Here is a 20,262-nt window from a genome sequence, read left to right as displayed (position 1 = left end):
TGCACTCCAGCCTGGGTAAGAGTGACACCCTGTCCACCCCCTACCAAAAAAAAAAAAACAAGAAATGACAAACACCAAAAAAAAGTTCTCCGCTAAGTCAGCTACAGATGGCCTTCAGGGCTCTGTGAGCCTTTTGTTCCTGCTCCCTTTTATCCTGTTCCCACCATTTTCCCATTTCTCACCTAACAAACGGAGACAACTTCACAGGCCTGCAATCAGACTCAAAACAGAACAGGCAAAGAAAGCAGTGACACTGAAGTGAAAGGGGGCAGAGCAGAAAACAGGTCTTGTCCACAGAGCATAGTAATAATATTATTTAATATTTATGACCACATAAACGCGCCAAATATTTTTATTCTCATCACTTTATGAGGAAGATACTATTATCCTAATTTTATAAGTGAGGAAACTGAGATACTACTGTCCCCATTTGACAAATGAGTCGCATTTTATTTTCTTACTTCTTGAGGTAACAAAAACATCCCTAATGTAGGCAATGATGGAGTCAGAGTTCAGCCCAGCCCAGGACCTGCACTCTTAGCCACCAGGCTGTGCTGCTTCTTCAGTAAAACAACGACTTTTTTTTTTCTCAATCAGATTGGGAAACCAAAGATTGATAGCATGGAATGTGGATGAGCATTTCAGGAAACAGGTGCAAATATACCATTTTGGTAGAAATATACATTACTGAAGACAATTTGGCAAGACTTATCAAAACCTAAAATGAGGCCGGGCGTGGTGGCTCACGCTTGTAATCCCAGCACTTTGGGAGGCCAAGGCGGGTGGATCACGAGGTCAGGAGATCAAGACCATCCTGGCTAACACGGTGAAACCCCATCTCTACTAAAAATATAAAAAAATTAGCCGGGCGTGGTGGCGGGCGCCTGTAGTCCCAGCTACTCGGAGAGGCTGAGGCAGGCGAATGGCGTGAACCCGGGAGGCGGAGCTTGTAGTGAGCCAAGATCGCACCACTGCACTCCAGCCTGGGTGACAGAGCGAGGCTCAGTCTCAAAAAAAAAACCTAAAATGAGCATCTAACTTTTGAGCTGGGCATTCTACTTCTAGAAACTTATCCTCAAAAAATACGCTCACAGATGTCTGTATACAGATATTTGATACAACACTGGTTTTTTTTTGTATAAAGCAAAAATGGAATATTTATTCACAACTCAAAAGAAACACTACGCACATAAGGTAAGAGATTAAATATAAACATGGCAAGTTCCATCCCATTCCTATTTCTCCAAGGCTGCATGACCAAATGGAATCTTGAAGAGAACACCTGGATAACAGATGACCTGTCAGCGACTCTGGTCTGGACTTCTGGATGCAGCACTTTTTTTTTTTTTTTTTTTTTTTTTTTGAGACGGAGTCTTGCTCTGTCGCCCAGGCTGGAGTGCAGTGGCGCAATCTCGGCTCACTACAAGCTCCGCCTCCCGGGTTCACGCCATTCTCCTGCCTCAGCCTCTCCGAGTAGCTGGGACTACAGGCGCCCGCCACCACGCCCGGCTAATTTTTTGTATTTTTAGTAGAGACGGGGTTTCACCGTGGTCTCGATCTCCTGACCTCGTGATCCGCCCGCGTCGGCCTCCCAAAGTGCTGGGATTACAAGCGTGAGCCACCGCGCCCGGCCAACAGCACTGTTTTAATAGTCAAAAAAAGAAGGGTGGGGGGATGACAACCTAAGGAGCTGTTGGTAGGGAAATAATTAAATACATCACAATATACCCAAAATGTTAAACAGCCTGTATCCTTGAAAAGTGGTCAACCTACAGATGCAGGTGTAGAAAGAATTCTAAAACTTTGTTTTCTTTTTTTTGAGATGGAGTTTCGCTCTTGTTGCCCAGGCTGGAGTGCAATGGCATGGTCTTGGCTTGCCGCAACCTCAGCCTCCCAGGTTCAAGCAATTCTCCTGCCTCAGCCTCCCGAGTAGCTGGGATTACAGGCGTCCACCACCACGCCCAGCTAATTTTCGTATTTTTAGTAAAGACAGGGTCTTGCCATGTTGGCCAGGCTGGTCTTGAACTCCTGACCTCGGGTGATCCACCCACCTCGGCCTCCCAAAAGTGCTGGGATTACACGCGTAAGCCACTGCGCCCGGCCTCGAAAACGTTTTTAAATGAAAAACAGTTGTCACAGAGTTTGGTGTGAGTGTCCATCATTTACTTTTAGAGGGGTGAAGCTGTTGCATGCCTTCTCTCACTCCCTCCCTCAAAACAAACGCACAACTCAGAAATAAGTTGTAAAAAAAATTTTGTTATTTATAAATCAATTACACAATAAAATAATTATTTTTAAAAGTCACAAATAAAATCGTTGTATAAAGTCATTTTGGCATCAAATATCTCTTAAATATGTTGTAAACTATTTTCCAAAGAGATGTGGTCCAAACCCTCTGAAGGCTTTATAATTTTGTATTAGATAACAAGTGAACAAAACTGACAATAAATACTCCAACAATTATTTTTTAAAATACTAAGTGGTAAATGCTATTCTAAGTGGCAAAACAATCTACCCAAAAATTTCACTGAAGTCATAAAATTTGTATTTACACGTTTAAAATCATGATTGTATTTTTCTTAAATAATAATACATACAAAAACTCAGAGGGTTAATAAAGAAATAATTCAAAGTCCTAATACGTCAACAAACAGATTTCATTATAAGCTGAACATAAAAGAGACACCATTGTTTGCTTCTCTTTTCAAAAATTATCACGGCACTTTGTCAAATGGAAGCAGCATTCAGAACAATGGTTCTCAAATCTGTGTGCATTAACATCATGCAGGTTCGTACCACACAGATTCCTGGGCCCTGTTCCCAGTCTGAGCTCTCATTATTCAATCTGAGGAATCTGCATTTTGAACAAGATCCACGAGTATTTTATTTTATTTTATCACCCAAGGTGGAGTGCAGTGGTGCGATCTTGGCTCACTGCAACCTCTGCCTCCTGAGTTAAAGTGATACTCAATTATTGTGCCTCAGCCTCCTGAGTAACTGGGATTACAGACGTGCACCACACACCTGGTTAACTTTTGTATTTTTAGTACAGACGAGGTTTCGCCATGATGGCCAGGCTGGTCTCGAACTCCTGACCTCAAGTGATCTGCCTGCCTTGGCCTCCCAAAGTGCTGGGATTACAGGCGTGAGGCACTGCACCCAGCCAAGATCCATGATTTTGATGAAGTGGTACAAGAACCTCACTCACTGTACATTGAAATTCTACTGTCCAATCCCAACTCACTGCTGTTGATTGGAAACCTGATTCTGGCAGCTCATTTATCTTGGTTTCCTCATCTGTAAGGTCGTTCAATTGGACTGATCATCTCTGAGGGCCTTGAAGCCCTAACAAGTCTATCACGATCCCAGATGTAAAATATATATATGTGTGTATATATATAATTTCAGCTGAGAAGTGAGTCTTCACACCAAGTCTACTTTTGGCAAGTTACTGGGTTTCTGTCTTCATCATCTTCTGAAAAGTCTGCTTCTATTGGTTCAATTTCTGGGGTCATCTGAGTACAGAAATTCTGAAACAGACACTGATGCTAATTTGGGGGACTACTTTTCTCATGCAAACAGGGAAGCTCCTAGCAATCCTAAGAGGTGCTGCATCCACATGGTATATGGTGAGACCTTCTTGGTTAGGAAATAACAGACACGTCCCCATAACATTAAGCAGGTTCCACATCCTACTGGGCAATTCCCATCTGAGGACCTGGAAAACTCAATAGGAGGTCTTAACAGTGGTTGAACTTGAAGAGTAAGAGCTGGATGTCCTGGAGGGTTTCTTTGAAGTGAGGGATACTTGCATCTGCTTTACAGTGCGGACACTTCGGCAAAGGAGAGCATTCTTTGCATGATCCCTGAAATCATGTGAAACAAAGTAATAGACAAAGGGGTCGATGCAGCTGTTGAGGGTAGAGAGGCAGAGGGCTACAATGTACAGGGCATAGACATGGCTCTGGCCCCGGCTCTTAATCAGAAAATAATGCACCACAAGCAAAAGGTTACTAGGAGTGAAGCAGATCAGGTACATGGCCAGGACAGTGACAATGAGTTTGATGGCCCTCTTCCTTTTCTTCTCTGAGTTTTCATCCATGGCAGAAGATCGCAGCATTCTGATCATCAGCACATAGGCGGAGGCTGTGAGGAAGGCTGGGAACAGAAAGACCCCAATGGCCAGAGAGAGGAAGTAATTGAACATGTCTCCCACCAAGAGCTGCTCAGGCAAAACATCATGACAGGTCGTGATGTTCAGGGCTGGAATGAAGATGGTCTGCTTCACGACATACAAGGGGATGGTGACCAGCAGAATCAGCAGCCATATTGCCAGGGAGATGCCAATGGCAATGTTTGCCTTCTTCCTGGAGTGCCCCATGGGGTTCACGATGACCCAATACCTTTGCACACTGAGGCAGGTCATGAAGAGAATGGAACAGTACATGTTGCCATAGAAAAAGCCAATAAGCACATTACAAAGAGCTTCCCCATAAATCCAGTTGTTGCCATGTATGTGATAGGCAATCTTCAAGGGGAACCAGATGACAGAGAGGAGGTCAGCCAAGGCCAGATTGGCCATGTAAATCACAGCAGGGTGCTTCTTCTTAGTTCGGAAAAGAAAGACCCACAAGGCCATGCCATTACTTGGCAAACCCACCACAAACACAATTGTGTAGACAATTGGAAGGAAGACAGTGGTCAGTTTTCCAGTGAGGACAGATGCAGAAAACTCATCCACAGAAAAGACTGTTTCAACTGTAACTCCTTTTCCAGTGACGTGAGATGTGCCATCAACCCTACCAATAAGACTTCTTCCTTTAGAGGATCTATTGGTTCCTGTACAAGAAAGGAAGACTAGGGTCATTACAGAAATAAATGTTTCAGCAGCAACACTGGTTTGTTCAAATGAAAGTACATTCATTTATTCATTTTTTAATTTATGAGACGGGGTCTCGCTGTCACCCAGGCTGGAGCGTAGTGGAGCGATCATAATGCACCGCAGCCTCAAACTTTTGGGCTCAAGCAATCCTCCTAAACAGCCAGGCCACAGGCACGCACCATCACACCCAGCTAATTTTTTACTTTTTGTAGAGATAGGATCTCACCATGTTGCCCAGGCTGTTCTCAAACTCCTGGCCTTAAGATTCTCCTGCCTTAGCCTCCCAAAGTGGTGAGATTACAAGTGTGAGCTATTCAGCCCAGCCTCAAAGGAAAGTACTTTAGATGAAAACAGAAACATACTATTAAGAGGATTACACAAAATGCTTATAGGGGCTTTTCTTTGTGTAATGAGATTATTGGGATTTCTATTGTCTGGTTTAGTTTGGTTTTATGGTTTTTCTTACAGTGAGTATTTTTGTATCGGGGAGTTGTAAGGAGTTGTGGGATGCATGTGGAACATTGATTTCTAGGAATATAAAGAAGACTAACAATATTTCAATTTATTTTTACAAACTGTCCACATTCATTAGTCCCCAGCTATTCTTTTTATTTTACTTTTTTATTATTTTTTTTTTTTAGAGATGGGGTCTTGCTATGTTGACTAAGCTGGTCTCGAACTCCTGGCTTCAAGTGATCCTCCCATCTTGGCCTCCCAAAATGCTGGAATTACAGGAGTGAGACATCACGCCCGGCTCTAGCTATTCTTATCACATGACCAACAACAGTCCTTTGATTTATCAATTAGTAAAATTTGGTTTGGCTGGGTGTGGTAGCTCATGCCTGTAATCTCAGCACTTTGGGAGGCTGAGGCAGGTGGATCACCTGAGGTCAGGAGTTTGAGACCAGCCTGGCTAACATGGTGAAACCCCAACTCTGTTAAAAATACAAAAGTTAGCCAGGCATGGGCACCTGTAATCCCAGCTACTTGGGAGGCTGAGGCAGAAGAACTCAGGAGGTGGAGGTGGCAGTGATCCAAGATCATGCCACTGCACTTCAGCCTGGGTGACAGAGCGAGACTCAGTCCAAAAAAAAAAAAAAAAAAAAAAATCAGTTTAGGAAAGGAATGTGCAGTAATTCCTTTCCAAATTCTCAAGTGTGTAAAATAGCGATCCCCATCTTGACACCAGTTTTCTAATTTCTCACTTCATAATGGCCTTCTATCCCACTCTAGCCCTGAGCCAGGATCCTTCCTGGCCTATTCAATTCATCATACCCTATTCAGAGCTTGCCACAGGGAGATTCCAGGACGACAAGGGACATTCCCTTTTCACCTACAAAGATAGCCTCAACAATGGGCAGGGATTTCCCCTGCTCATGTGCTGGCTTCCTGGAGAATGTCCCATGGAGGTCAGCTGGCAGGGAAACTGTCTGGCCTGGACAGGTGGCTGTACTGATGACAGATTTGTGTTCTGAATTTCAAGCATGTAGCATGACAAGCTAACTTTTTTTTTTTTTTTTTTTTTTTTTGAGACGGAGTCTCGCTCTCTCACCCAGGCTGGAGTGCAGTGGCGCGATCTCGGCTCACTGCAAGCTCCGCCTCCCGGGTTCACGCCATTCTCCTGCCTCAGCCTCTCCGAGTAGCTGGGATTACAGGCGCCTGCCACCACGCCCGGCTAATTTTTTTTTTGTATTTTTAGTAGAGATGGGGTTTCACCGTGGTCTCGATCTCCTGACCTCGTGATCCACCCACCTCGGCCTCCCAAAGTGCTGGGATTACAAGCGTAAGCCACCGCGCCCGGCATGACAAGCTAACTTATTCCCCCTCTCTTATATTATGAAGTTGACCTTAAAAACCACAAAGAAATGAATGGCATGTCCTCCCTACATTCTGCCCCTAAGTATTCATAAACGTGCAGGAGTAAGGACAATTTAAGGATACTGAAGAATTTTACTCTAATTCTGGGGAAAAGTAGGCCTCATCAAGCAGAGAAGACAGGGCAATACTTGCACTGCTGTATACCAGGGGGATATTAAACCTACTCATGCTCTTATCTCATAATCTTATGCTTGGTCATCATTTTTCCACTAGAAGCTTTACACTAATGTTCTGCAGAATTTTTCACATCTTAATGCTTCCCTATTTGGGATGCTAGCCTGGGTGGAGTGTTGGGAGATGTAGAGATCAATATTTCACTTTTCACTTAGTGTAGTAGGTTGAAAGGTGGTCTAAAAGAGAAGTCTATGTCCTAATCCCCAGACTCTGTGAACATTATTTAGCAAAAAGGTCTTTGCAGATAGAATTAAGGATCCTAAGATAAGAAGATCTCCCTGGGTTATCCAGGTGGGCCCTAAATCCCACGACAAGTCTCTTTAAGATAAAGGCAGAGGCCTGGCATGGTGTCTCATGCCTGCAATCCCAGCACTTTGGGAGGCTGAGGTGGGTGGATCACTTGAGGTCAGGAGTTCGAGACAAGCCTGGCCAACATGGTGAAACCCTGTCTCTACTAAAAATATAAAAATTAGCCAGGTATGGTGGCATGCGCCTGTAGTTCTAGCTACTTGGGAGGCTGAGGCAGGAGAACTGCTTGAACCCGGGAGGCGGAGGTTGCAGTGAGCCAAGATTGCGCCACTGCACTCCAGCCTGAGCGACAGAGTTAAAGTCCGTATCAAACAACAAAAAAGAGAGAAAAGCAGGCCGGGCGCCGTGGCTCACGCTTGTAATCGCAGCACTTTGGGAGGCCAAGGCGGGCGGATCACGAGGTCAGGAGATCGAGACCACGGTGAAACCCCGTCTCTACTAAAAATACAAAAAAAATTAGCCGGGCGTGGTGGCGGGCGCCTGTAGTCCCAGCTACTCGGAGAGGCTGAGGCAGGAGAATGGCGTGAACCCAGGAGGCGGAGCTTGCAGTGAGCCGAGATCGCGCCACTGCACTCCAGCCTGGGCGACAGAGCGAGACTCCGTCTCAAAAAAAAAAAAAAAAAAAAAGAGAGAGAAAAGCAGAAAGAGATCTGCGACACGCAGAAAAGGAGAAGCCAGAGGAGTGAGTGACGTGAAAATGGAGGCAGAGATTGGAGTCACGTCAAGGAACAGGCCAAGAATGCCAAGAAATGCCGGCAGCCACTGCAAGCTGGAAAAGGCAAGGAATGGACTCTCCCTTAGAGCTTTTGGAGGGCGTGTGGCCCCAATTCCTTGATTTCAGACTTCTGGTCTCCAGAACTGCCAGAATAAATGTGTTGTTTTACATCATCAGTTTATGGCAATTTGTTATGGTAGCCACAAGAAACTAAAATGCCTAGGATAGTCCTATTTCTAGTGGTTCTATTTTTTTTATATAATTCTTCAAAAAGAGCATATGTTGTTTTTAAATTAAAAAAAATTCCTACATATTACAGTGTTCTTCAAATATTTGACCATAACCCCTAAGAACCATGTTCTACACAGTAACCCAGTTCCCAATACACATATCTATGGTGGAAAAAAGTTTCACAAAATAATAATTATTCCTATTACATAGGGTGCACTGATACTTTCTATTGTATTCTATTCCATTATTATAAAAAGCCAGTTATTATTCTTTAACATTGATTTCACAGGCCACTTAACTTAGAATGACAACGTATGTAACAATTAGAAAGTAACACACTGGAAATTAATTTGGTGTTGGATTCAGTGCTTGATTAGTGTTATAGACTGAGCAACTGGTGCAGTTATTGTGGAATTTATCCAACACCAAATTAATGGAAATGAAGGGGGCAAAGTGTTAAACAACACCACGAATGTAGTCAGTAAAATCGAGACTCTGGGAACTGCTACAGGATAAAGGACCTGTTTTTTACAAAATATAAATTATACGGCAAAAAAAGAAAGAGAGCCATGGACAGTACCTCATGCCTTCAATACCCAGCACTTTGGGAGGCCAAAGCAGGAGGATTCATTGAGACCAGGAGTTCAAGACCAGCCTGGGCAACATAGCAAAATGCCATCTCTTAAAAAAAAAAAGAAGAAGATGAAGAAGAAAAAAGGAAAAAAAAAGGTGCAGAGGTGAAATTTATAGAGTAGAAGATTTAAAAGAAGTATCAGTCATATAATGTGTGTACCTTGTTTGAATCCTGATTCAAACAAACCATAAAAATAACTTTTTTTTTTTTTTGAGATGGAGTCTCACTCTGTCGCCCAGGCTGGAGTGCAGTGGTGCAGTCTTGGTTCACTGCAACCTCTGTCTCCCAGGTTCAAGCAATTCTTCTGCCTCAGCCTCCCAAGTAGCTGGGATTACAGATGCACACCACTACACCCAGCTAATTTTTGTATTTTTAGTAGAGATGGGGTTTCACCATGTTGGTCAAGCTGGTCTCTAACTCCTGATCTCAAGTAATCTGCCCACCTGAGCCTCCCAAAGTGCTGGAATTACAGGCATGAGCTACTGCACCTGGCCTAAAATAACATTTATAAGACAATTAGAAATTTGAACACAAAGCCAGGCACAGTTGTTCATGCCTATAATCCCAGTGCTTTGCAAGGCTGACGTGGAAGGACTGCTTGAGGCCAAGAGTTTGAGACCAGCCTGGCCAACATAGCAAGACCCTGTCTCTACAAAAAATTAAAAAAAAAAAAAAATTAGCCAGGCATGGTGGTGCACACTTGTAGTCCTGGCTACTTGGAAAGTTGAAACGGGAGGATCACTTGAAACCAGGAGTTCAATGATTCAGTGAGATTGCGCCACTGCACTCCACTCGGGGTGACAGAGTGAGGCCCCCGTCTCTATGGAAAAAAAAAAAAAGAAAGAAATTTGAATACTGACTGAATATTTGATTATATTAAAAATTAATGTTAGTAGATACTATAATGGCATTATGTTTATATTTGAAAAAGAAATCCCTCATACTTTATTAATACATCCTAAAATATTTTAGGATGAAATTATATCTGAGATTTATTTCACAACCACAGGAATTGAAACTCTCAGACACTGCTGGTAGGAATACAAAATGGTGCACGGCTGGGCAGAGTAGCTCACACCCCTAATCCCAGCACTATGGGAGGCCGAGGTGGGTGGATCACCTGAGGTCAGAAGTTCAAGACCAGCCTGGCCAACATGGTGAAACCCCATTTGTACTAAAAATACAAAAATTAGCCAGGCTTGGTGGCATACACCTGTAATCCCAGCAACTTGGGAAGGTGAGACAGGAGAATCATTTGAACCGGAAGGCGCAGATTGCAGTTGGCCAAGAGCACGCCATTGCACTCCAGCCTGGGTGACAGAGTGAAACCATGTCTATTTAAAATAAATAAAATAAAAGGTACAGTTATTGTGGGAAATTATCTGGCAGTTCCTCAAATGGTTAAAGAGTTACTATATGGCCGGACGCAGTGGCTCACGCCTGTAATCCCAGCAATTTGGGAGGCCGAGGCAGGCAGATCACGAGGTTGGGAGTTTGAGCCAGCCTGGCTAACATGGTGAAACCCCATCTCTACTAAAAATACAAAAATTAGCTGGGTGTGGTGGCACACGCCTATAGTCCCAGTGACTTGGGAAGCTGAGACAGGAGAATCATTTGAACCTGGGAGGCAGAGGTTGCAGTGAGCCTAGACTGTGAAATTGCACTCTGGGCAACAGAGCATGACTCCGTTTCAAAAAAAAAAAAAAAAAAAAAGAGTTACTATATGATCCAGTAACTCCACTCCTAGGTATGCAGGAGTCCACACAAAAATCTGTACACAAATGTTCATAGCAGCATTATTTGTAATAGTCAACAAGTGGGCTGGGCACAGTGGTGCTCACATGTAATCCTATCACTTTGGGAGGATGAGATGGGAGAAGTGCTTGAGGCCAGGAATTTGAGACAAGCCTGGGCAACAGAGCAGAACCCCATCTCTACAAACATTTTAAAAAATTAGCCGGGCATAGTGGTGCACACTTGTAGTCCCAGCTACTAGGGAGGCTGAGGCGGGAGGATAGCTTGAACCTAGGAGGTCAGAGATGATACCACTGCCCTCCAGCCTGAGCAACAGAGCAGGACCCTGTCTCAAAAAAAGAAAAAAAAAATGGAAACAATCCAAATGTCCATCAACAATTGAATAGAAATAAAAACCAGTATATCCATACAATGGAATATTATTTGGCTGTTTTCAAAAATGAAGTACTTGGGAGGCTGAGGCAGGCAGATCATCTGAGGTCAGGCACTCAATACCAGCCTGGCCAACACGGTGAAACCCAGTCTCTACTAAAAATACAAAAATTAGCCAGAGGTGGAGGTGGGGGCCCGCAGTCCCAGCTACTCAGGAGGCTGAGGCAGGAGAATCACTTGAAACCAGAGGCAAAGGTTGCAGAGATCGCACCACTGCACTCCAGCCTGGGTGACAGAACAAGACTCTGTATCAAAAAAAAAAAAAAAAAGTACTGATACATAGATACATGGATGAATTCTTCAAAAGATTATGCTAAGTGAAAGAAGCCAGTCACAGAGGACAACATATTATCCCATTTCTATCAAATGTCTACAATAGGCAAATCCATAAATAGAAAGTAGATTAGTGTTTGCCAAGGGCTAAGACCAGAAGATTGGTGAATGACAGCTAAGGTGTTTCTTCCAGGGTAATAAAACTGTTCTAAAATTGTTTGTAGTAATGGTTGAATAATTCTATGAATACACTAAAAGCCACCAAATTGTACAGTTTAAAGGGGTGAATTGTATGGTGTGCGAATTATCTGATATGGAATTCTTGGTAAAGCTGTTAAAAAAAACACACAGGCTCGGCATCATAGGAAAGGGAAAAAAACAGAAAAGAAATAACAGAGAGGAGGGTTGGGAGGTGGGTTGGGGAATAGATGAAACACGATTAGCCAACAGTTAATAATTATTGAAGTGGAGTGGTGGGTACACTTAATTCACTATAATAGTATACTTCTATAAGATTAAAATTCTCCATAAAAATAAGCATGTATGTACCAAGTCAGGAAAGCTCACATAGAGTGCTCAAAATCTGTTTTAAATAAGAATGCTAAAATAAAGACAAAAAAGGAGCAAGGAATGGCAATATAACAATTTTTTTTAAAAAAGGAACTTTTTCTTAGAATATTTCAACATATAACCTTTAATGGTCTCCATCAAAACTATTGCTGGTATTAACTGTTCTATAACACTGGTAAATGTCAAGACGCTACTCAAAGGTCCCTGAAGCCCTTTCAGCCCAGTGCATCGGCTCTGACTCTGTACAGTGTCCTTACCACTCACCAAAACTCACAGAGCTTGTCTAGAGAACCGATGCTATCCCACCTCCCAATTGTCAACTAGGTAAAATCATTTCTGTTTCAGAGTTGAGGAGAGATTAAATGCACAAATGAAGTTTAAACACAAAGTGCCTGGCTACAATTACATTCCCATTTCTAGGGCTGTAATAAACAATTATTGCCCAAGTGTGTGAAAATACACACTCACGGATGCTCAAAGCAGCAACCCCCATTCAATTACAGACAAAAAGCTCCTTACTCCTATTCCTAAATTAGCATGTCCCTGACATAGTCCCTACCACTAAGGGTACTAGCCAATAATATTGAAATGGAAAAACAGCCACAATATACAGTCAATTGAAAAAAGAAACTGGCCGGGCACGGTGGCTCAGGCCTGTAATCCCAGCACTTTCGGAGGTCAAGGCGGGCAGATCCCGAGATCAAGAGATCGAGACCATCCTGGCCAACATGGTGAAACCCCATCTCTACTAAAAAATACAAAAATTAGCTAAGCGTAGTGGCGCGCGCCTATAGTCCCAGCTACTCCGCAGGCTGAGGTAGGAGAATCGCTTGAACCTGGAAGGCAGAGGTTGCAGTGAGCCGAGATCACGCCACTGCACTTCAGCCTGGCAACAGAGCGAGACTCCTTCTCAAAAAAAAAAATTATAATGTACAATTTGCAAAATCTGAAGTCTAGAAGGATATCCACCAAACAATAAAAGTGGCTGGCTCTGTGGAGTAGAATAGCTGGGGACAAGAGAACTTTTTATTTTACACCTCTCTATATTATTTGAATTTTGTATCTCAAAGGAGTATAAATTGGTATAATATTTTCGGTGGGTAATTTGGCAAAACATATCAAAATTTTAAATGTATTTGCCATATGACCTAGCAATTTACTTCTAGGAATTTGCCCTGCACCTACCAGCTAAAGTGCACAAAACTATTGTATGTACAAGAATATTCACTGGAACATTGTCTAGCATGGTAAAACAAAGATGTTAATTTCAACATCTATCAAAAAGGGGAGTAGTTCAGGGCCTGGCGCGGGCTCACGCCTGTAATCCCAGCACTTTGGGAGGCTAAGGCGGGCGGATCATGAGATCAGGAGTTTGAGATCAGCCTGGCCAACATGGTGAAACCCCGTCTCTACTAAAAATACAAAAATTAGCTGGGTGTGGTGGCGGGCACCTGTAATCCCAGCTACTTGGGAGGCTGAGGCAGAATGGCTTGAACCTAGGAGGCGGAGGTTGCAGTGAGCTGAGATCACACCACCGCACTCCAGCCTGGGTGACAGAGCAAGACTTCATCTGGGATTGGGGGGTGGGTGGGAAGAGGGGAGTAGTTCAGGCCAGGCATAGTGGCAACCTAGCCATAGCCCCAGCTACTTGGGAGCTCCGTCTAAAAAAAAAATTAGCTGAGGGTGAGCTATGATCCTGCCACTGCACTCTAGCTTGGGTGACAGCCAGACTCAGTCTCTTTAAAAAAAAAACAAAAGGGGGAGGGGGTGCGGTGGGGAGGACTAGTTCAATTACCCCCTATAAAAGTTTGTACAGGGCCGGCGCGGTGGCTGACGCCTGTAATCCCCCCACTTTGGGAGGCTGAGGCGGGCGGATCATGAGGTCAGGAGATCCAGACCATCCTGGCTAACACGGTGAAACCCCGTCTCTACTAAAAATACAAAAAATTAGCCGGGCGTGATGGCGGGTGCCTGTAGTCCCAGCTACTCGGGAGGCTGAGGCAGGAGAATGGCATGAATCCAGGAGGAAGAGCTTGCAGTGCAGTGAGCTGAGATAGTACCCCTGCACTCCACCCTGGGTGACAGAGCAAGACTCCATCTCAAAAAAAAAAGTTTGTACAGAATTCTATACACTGACAATGAATAGATTAGGTAAAAAAGATAAACCATAGCACAGTATGTACAGTACAGTATGCTCCTATTCCTATAAATCATTTGTGCATAGAGAAGTTGAGCTGATGGCCAGGCACAGTGACTCACGCCTGTAATCCCAGCACTTTGGGAGGCCAAGGCCGGCGGATCACTTGAGGTCAGGAGTTCAAGACCTTGCCAACATGGCAAAATTCTGGCTTTACTAAAAATGCAAGAATTAGCCAGAGGTGTTGGCACGCATCTGTAATCCCAGCTACTTGAGAGGCTGAGGCAGGAGAATCACTTCAACCTGGAAGGCGCGGTTTGCAGTGAGCTGAGATCCCATCACTGCACTCCAGCCTGGGCGACACGACTCCATCTCAAAACAAACAAACAAACAAACAGACAAACAAAACCCGAGAAGTTGTGCTGAGATTGGAGACCAGAAAGAATGAGAGATTTTCACTTTTTTTTTAGACCCTTCTGATTTACACAATTTTGGGAAAATCTGCATGTAAAAGTTTTTTTTTTTTTTTGGAGACGGAGTCTCACTCTGTCACCCAGGCTGGAGTGCAGAGACACAATCTCAGCTCACTGCAAGCTCCACCTCCTGGGTTCACGCCATTCTCCTGTCTCAGCCTCCCAAGTAGCTGGGACTACAGGCACCCGCCACCACGCCCGGCTAATTTTTTGTATTTTTAGTAGAGACAGTGTTTCACCGTGTTAGCCAGGATGGTCTTGATCTCCTGACATTGTGATCCGCCCGCCTTGAGTTGCAAAGTGCTGGGATTACAGGCGTGAGCCACTGCGCCAGGCCTAAAACTTTTAATTTAATTTTTATTTTAAGTATACTCCTCTTGTGGCCCAACCTCCCCATCAAACCAAGTGTAAAACAAGTACTTTACTTGCATTAACTCTCTTCCTTTCACCCTCTCTTCTCTATGATCCCCTCACCCCAAATGTTCTTTTTTGCTCCCAATCTTTGGGAGCACAGACTGAAAAATAAAGATTTCAATTGTGGGGTGCCCCTCCCTAGCTAAACTTTTAGTACATTTTCACAAGTGTTCTTTCAGAATGAACTGTTTACTTCAACACTTGCCAAGCTAATAAAACCATAAGAAAGTCAAATACAGATTTACTAAAACATCATCTATCAAGGTTATTTAGTAACTACAAAGCAAGCAAAAGGATCAAATTTAAAGTCCTATCTTCCAGTTCATTGCAGTGTTCTGTCATGTTACAAAACTTTGGCCAGGCACGGTGGCTCATGCCTATAATCCCAGCACTATGGGAGGCTGAGGCAGGTGGATCACTTGAGGTCAGGAGTTCGAGATCAGCCTGGCCAACATGGCGAAACCCCGTTTATACCAAAAACACAAAAATTAGTTGGGTGTGGTGGTGTGTGCCTGTAGTCCCAGCTACTCCAGAGGCTGAGGCATGAGAATCACTTGAACCTGAGAGGCAGAGGTTGCAGTGAGCCGAGATCGTGCCACTGCACTACAGCCTGGGCAACAGAGCGAGATTCCATCTCAGGGGGGAAAAAATTGGAAATACCACATGTCTATCAACAGAGGACTAATTTTAAAATTGATGCATCCTCCGGTAACATTTTGGAGTCATTTAAAATGTTTTATATGTATTGACATGATACTGATCTGCTTATATAATCCCATACTTGCACAAACATATCTTCTGTATTTGTGAATACATATTTTGTGCATGGATGTAATAAAGAGTGGGAAAATATATAAGCCGAAATATTAGCAGTGGCTACTTTGGTACTGAAGTTCAGGGTGATTTAATTGAAAGTTTTGTTTTGGCTCATTTTTCCCTAGAGTGATCACATATTGTTTTTATAATTAAAAAAACAATTATAGTAGGGCGCAGTAGCTCATGCCTGTAATCCTAGCACTTTGGGAGGCTGAAAGCAGGTGGATCACCTGAGGTCAGGAGTTTGAGATCAGCCTGACCAATATGGTGAAACCCTGTCTCTACTAAAAATACAAAAATTAGCTGGGTGTGGTGGCGGGTGCCTGTAGTCCCAGCTACTCGGGAGGCTGAGACAGAAGAATTGCTTGAACCCAGGAGGCAGAGGTTTCAGTGGGCCGAGATCACGCCACTGCGCTCCAGCCTGGGCGACAGAGTGAGATTCAGTCTAAAAAAAATTAGCTGGGGGTGGCGGTACGCGCCTGTAGTCCCAGCTACTCGGGAGGCTGAGGCAGGAGACTTCCTTGAGCCCGGGAGAGGTGGAGGTTGCAATGAGCCAAAATCGCACCACTGCATTCAAGCCTGGGCAACAGAATGAGAGTCAAAACAAAACAAAACAAAAAAAACACCAAACTAATTATAAAGAAAACAGAAGGCCGGGCGCGGTGGCTCACGCTTGTAATCCCAGCACTTCGGGAGGCCGAGGCGGACGGATCACGAGGTCAGGAAATCGAGACCACGGTGAAACCCCGTCTCTACTAAAAATACAAAAAATTAGCCGGGCGTGGTGGCAGCCTGTAGTCCCAGCTACTCGGAGAGTCTGAGGCAGAAGAATGGCGTGAACCCGGGAGGCGGAGCCTGCAGTGAGCCGAGATCGCACCACTGCACTCCAGCCTGGGCGACAGAGCGAGACTCCGTCTCAAAAAAAAAAAAATAAATAAAAATAAAAAATAAAATAAAATCAATTTAGTTTTAAGGTGGGAGGAAAGCTCCATCTCCCTAAATCAATTGTCAGTGTTACTTCAATAACCCTTTGGGAAAGTTACCCTGCAAGGGAATAAAAGTATGGTGGGGGGAGGATGAGGAACAAGGTGCAATATTAAGTGGCTGTAGTTAACAAGTAACCTGATTTTTCCTTATTGTTAAATCAAGTTCGCCTTATAATCCAGGAATCTCCCAATCCCCCACCAAGAGGAGTAAACAAGAACAAGCCAAATAATCGGGCATGCTTCCTACAGGGACCTCTGAATCATAAAGATGTTGAATCATCTATACCAACATGCATTTTTTTTAAAGTTTGCACATACTAACCTTTGCTCCTGAATTTTAAGTTTCCAACTTTAAAGGACATAGAGGAGAGGTGTTCATTACAGTTTTCAATACTTCCTGGAACTAAATGCCTTTATTCTGATGCTGATTAATTAAAAAAAAATACCAGCGGTGCACAGTTTTCAAGCTTACATCATTAACACCCTTTTCCCTAACTGCAGAGGGAAAAGAATCACATTCTTCCGTCTAATTCCAACCCACTGTGACTTGCTCTTTTACTTCGTCTTTATGAAGAGGAGGATAAAAGTGAGAAATGCACATTTCTGAGGGAAATTAAAACCTCCCTTTGCTACCCAGGCTGCCCAAACAGCAGCGGGGCCTCGGTTAGGATCACAGTGGCGCGATCGCAGGTCAAATATTCCCCACGGCCACAGCGAGGCCTGCTGGGCGCGGAAGAACACATTCCCAGCAATACAAGTTCGAGCACACCCGGCGCAGCACACCCAAGGAACGCGGCGGCCGGGCCCAAGTGCTGCTTTCTTCCCAGGGCGGCCAGCCTCCGGCCTGCAGACCTGGGTGGCAGCCAGTGGCCGCTCCGGGTGGCACACTAGGAAAGTCCCGGAACCCCAGGCCCAGAGGGTCAACTGGTCAAATATAAGGCAGGGTCCAAAAAGCTCCGCTCGTAAATCCTCGTGGCGCCCAACGGGCCTGAGCGCTCATTACCACCAGAACCCATCAGGGACCAGCCCTGACTTTCAAACCCCGGGCCTTCCACTGTGGGTGCCAGGAGCAGCGGGCCCCGGGTGGGTCTCGAACGCAGGGGGCAGAACCCGAAGAAAGGCTTCCAGTAGTTGGAGAGGGGCGCAAAAAACAACGTAGAAGGCTCCCGGGCCGCGGGTTCCCACCCACTCCGCCCTGCCCTGCGCAATCAGCTCGCTAACTCCACCAGCCCTGCGGGGCCAGCGGAGGAAGTCTCCGGAGTTGGCGAAAAGCTCTTAATGACTTAGTGTTTACAAAGCAACCAGGCCCGGGGAGGGGACTAGGTCCTCTGGGTACCCTTTAGACACAGCTACTCCTTCCTTCCCTCCCTTTCCCCGAACCCACGCTGGGGCCTGGAGGTGCCCAGCATGACAGCCTCCACGGGAAGTGGGGTCTTTGGGGAAATCTCTGCCTCTGCCCGGCTCTGCTGACTTCAGCTGCTCCCGCATGTCCCACCTGGGTGCCTCCTTGGCGCAGAGACCTCCCATAAAAGCCATCAAGAGGAGGCTAAGGGATTCGTAGAGATAGGTGCCGGCAGCAGAACACCCTTCGCGCACCTGCCCGGATCCCACCTTCTGCCCAGCGTGCCCAGGACCCTAGCTCCTAAGCGATAAGAGCCCTCCTTGGCCAGGTTTCTCACCTTGGATGGTGCCACTGCAGGAGACAGAGGCTGCCAGCAGGATGGCGGCCCCCAGCAGCCACGCCGCGCTGGGGCTCCGCATCCTCCTCGAAGCCCCGACGCCGGGCGCGCGGGGAATCCGCCGCCACCGATTCGAAACTCAGAGCTCCACTGGACGCACCGAGAGGAAGTCAGCCTCTCACCTGCCCCGAATCGGAGCCTCTGCGCGCCTCCCCAGGGCGGGTTAGGTTTCAGGGAAACCGAAGGCGCAGCAGGACTCACCTGCGGGAGGCCACGCCCCGGGACCGGAACGCGCGCCGTGGCCCCGCCCCCGGCCACCTGCCCTGCGCAGCTGCGCCCCCCGCTCTCTTGGACGCGCGCCACGTTCCCTAGACTGCGGGAACCGCCTGCGGGCGGGGTTGAACGCCTGAGGCGTCTGCTTTGGAATGCAAATAGCAGGAGCGCTGGGACCACGGGTTAATCCCGACCTAGGCTTGCCGCGAACTACCTTTAACCTTTACTTACTCCTAGAGAAGCGGGTCGTCGGTCTCCCTCGCCTTTCCTGACTGTGGGAAAGCCACCATCCGAACTCACTGCAGTTGTGGTTGGTAACTGATACAGACAGGGCTTCCCGAGGCGGTGGACCCTGCAGGAGGAGGGATGCGTTTTTTATTGTAGAGGCAGGTGGGCAGCTGCGGACATCACGAAAGCGGTGGGGAGCACAAGGGGCGGGGCGGGCGGAGGGAAGGGTGAAGTGGAGCAGCGAAAGAAGACATGGAATGGCTACTTTCAGCGCCAAGTGCCAAAGCTTCAGAGAATTATCTTGCTTAATCCGCATAACAACCAGCGCAATAAGTATGATTATTCTTCCCATTTTACGGACGAGGAAAATAAGCTTAGAAAGACTAGATAAATTGGCCAGAGTTACACGGCTTATAAACACAGTGTATAAACGTTTGTCACATTTCAACTCTAGTATGAGACTGTCACTGTCTTCTATTCATCGCTGCACTATAAATGCGTCCACCAGGGCTCCTCTGCGTTGGGATCCCATAGGCTAAATAAATACATAAGCAGATAGAAGGGGTGGGAGAAGAGAAGTATGGGGTTGGGGATGAGTGTATGAGGGCTGGCATCATATTGGTAATGTCTTACTTTTGTTTTTTGAGACGGAGTCTCGCTCTGTCTCCCAGGCTGGAGTGCAGTGGCGTGATCTCGGCTCACTGCAAACTTCGCCTCCTGAGTTCAAGCAATTCTCTGGCCGCAGGCTCCCGAGTAGCTGGGGTTACAGGCGTGCACCACCACATCAGGCTAATTTTTGTATTTTTAGTAGAGGCAGGGTTTCACCATGTTGGTCAGGCTAGTCTCGAACTCCTGACCTCGTGATCAGCCCGCCTCCACCTCCCAAAGTGCTGAGAATACAGGCGTGAGCCACGACGCCCGCATGTCTTTTTATTCGCTTTCTAAAAGATCGAATAAAACAAAGTCTACTGTTACCCATTTAAACTATTGGTACCGGAAGAGCACAGAAAAGAGACGACATAGGTGTTTTCGAATATTTAAAGGATTCGCTTGTAGAAGAGGATTTAGATGTGTTTTGAGTTGCTCCAGAGAGCAAAAATTGGTGGAAGCCACAGTGGGGTTTAATTTCAGCTCAATGTATAAAGAAATTTTCTTTATTTTTTATGTCTATTAGAAAATAGAAGTGGGGTCTCCCTATCTTGTCCAGTCTGGTCTGGAACTCCTGGCTTCATGTGATCCTCCCCACTCAGCCTCCCAAAGTGCTGGGATTACAGGAATGAGCCACCACACCTGGACAGGCTTCTCCCCTTGTTGACATCTGTGTGATCCCAAGTTTACTTATCCTCTCTAAACTTTAAGTTATTATAATATACACACACACACACACACACGTGTGGTTTAAA

The 20,262-nt window shown here is 45.6% G+C and overlaps 1 protein-coding gene across 1 annotated transcript; it reads right to left on the bottom strand.

Annotated features, from left to right (window-relative positions):
- Positions 1-2,238: 2,238 nt before the first annotated feature.
- On the bottom strand, positions 2,239-18,638 carry F2RL1 (F2R like trypsin receptor 1). The gene is made up of 2 exons (XM_055299254.2): positions 18,359-18,638; positions 2,239-4,839 (listed from the first exon to the last, which is right to left on the bottom strand). The coding sequence occupies exons 1-2, from the start codon at positions 18,438-18,440 to the stop codon at positions 3,728-3,730; spliced, it is 1,194 nt and encodes a 397-aa protein (XP_055155229.1). The 5' UTR covers positions 18,441-18,638; the 3' UTR covers positions 2,239-3,727.
- Positions 18,639-20,262: the final 1,624 nt, after the last annotated feature.

Source organism: Symphalangus syndactylus, chromosome 11 (genome assembly GCF_028878055.3).
Source record: "Symphalangus syndactylus isolate Jambi chromosome 11, NHGRI_mSymSyn1-v2.1_pri, whole genome shotgun sequence".
NCBI classification, from domain to species: Eukaryota; Metazoa; Chordata; class Mammalia; order Primates; family Hylobatidae; genus Symphalangus; species Symphalangus syndactylus.
Note: the sequence above shows the minus strand (reverse complement) of the source record. Positions and strands in the feature narration are given on the sequence as shown.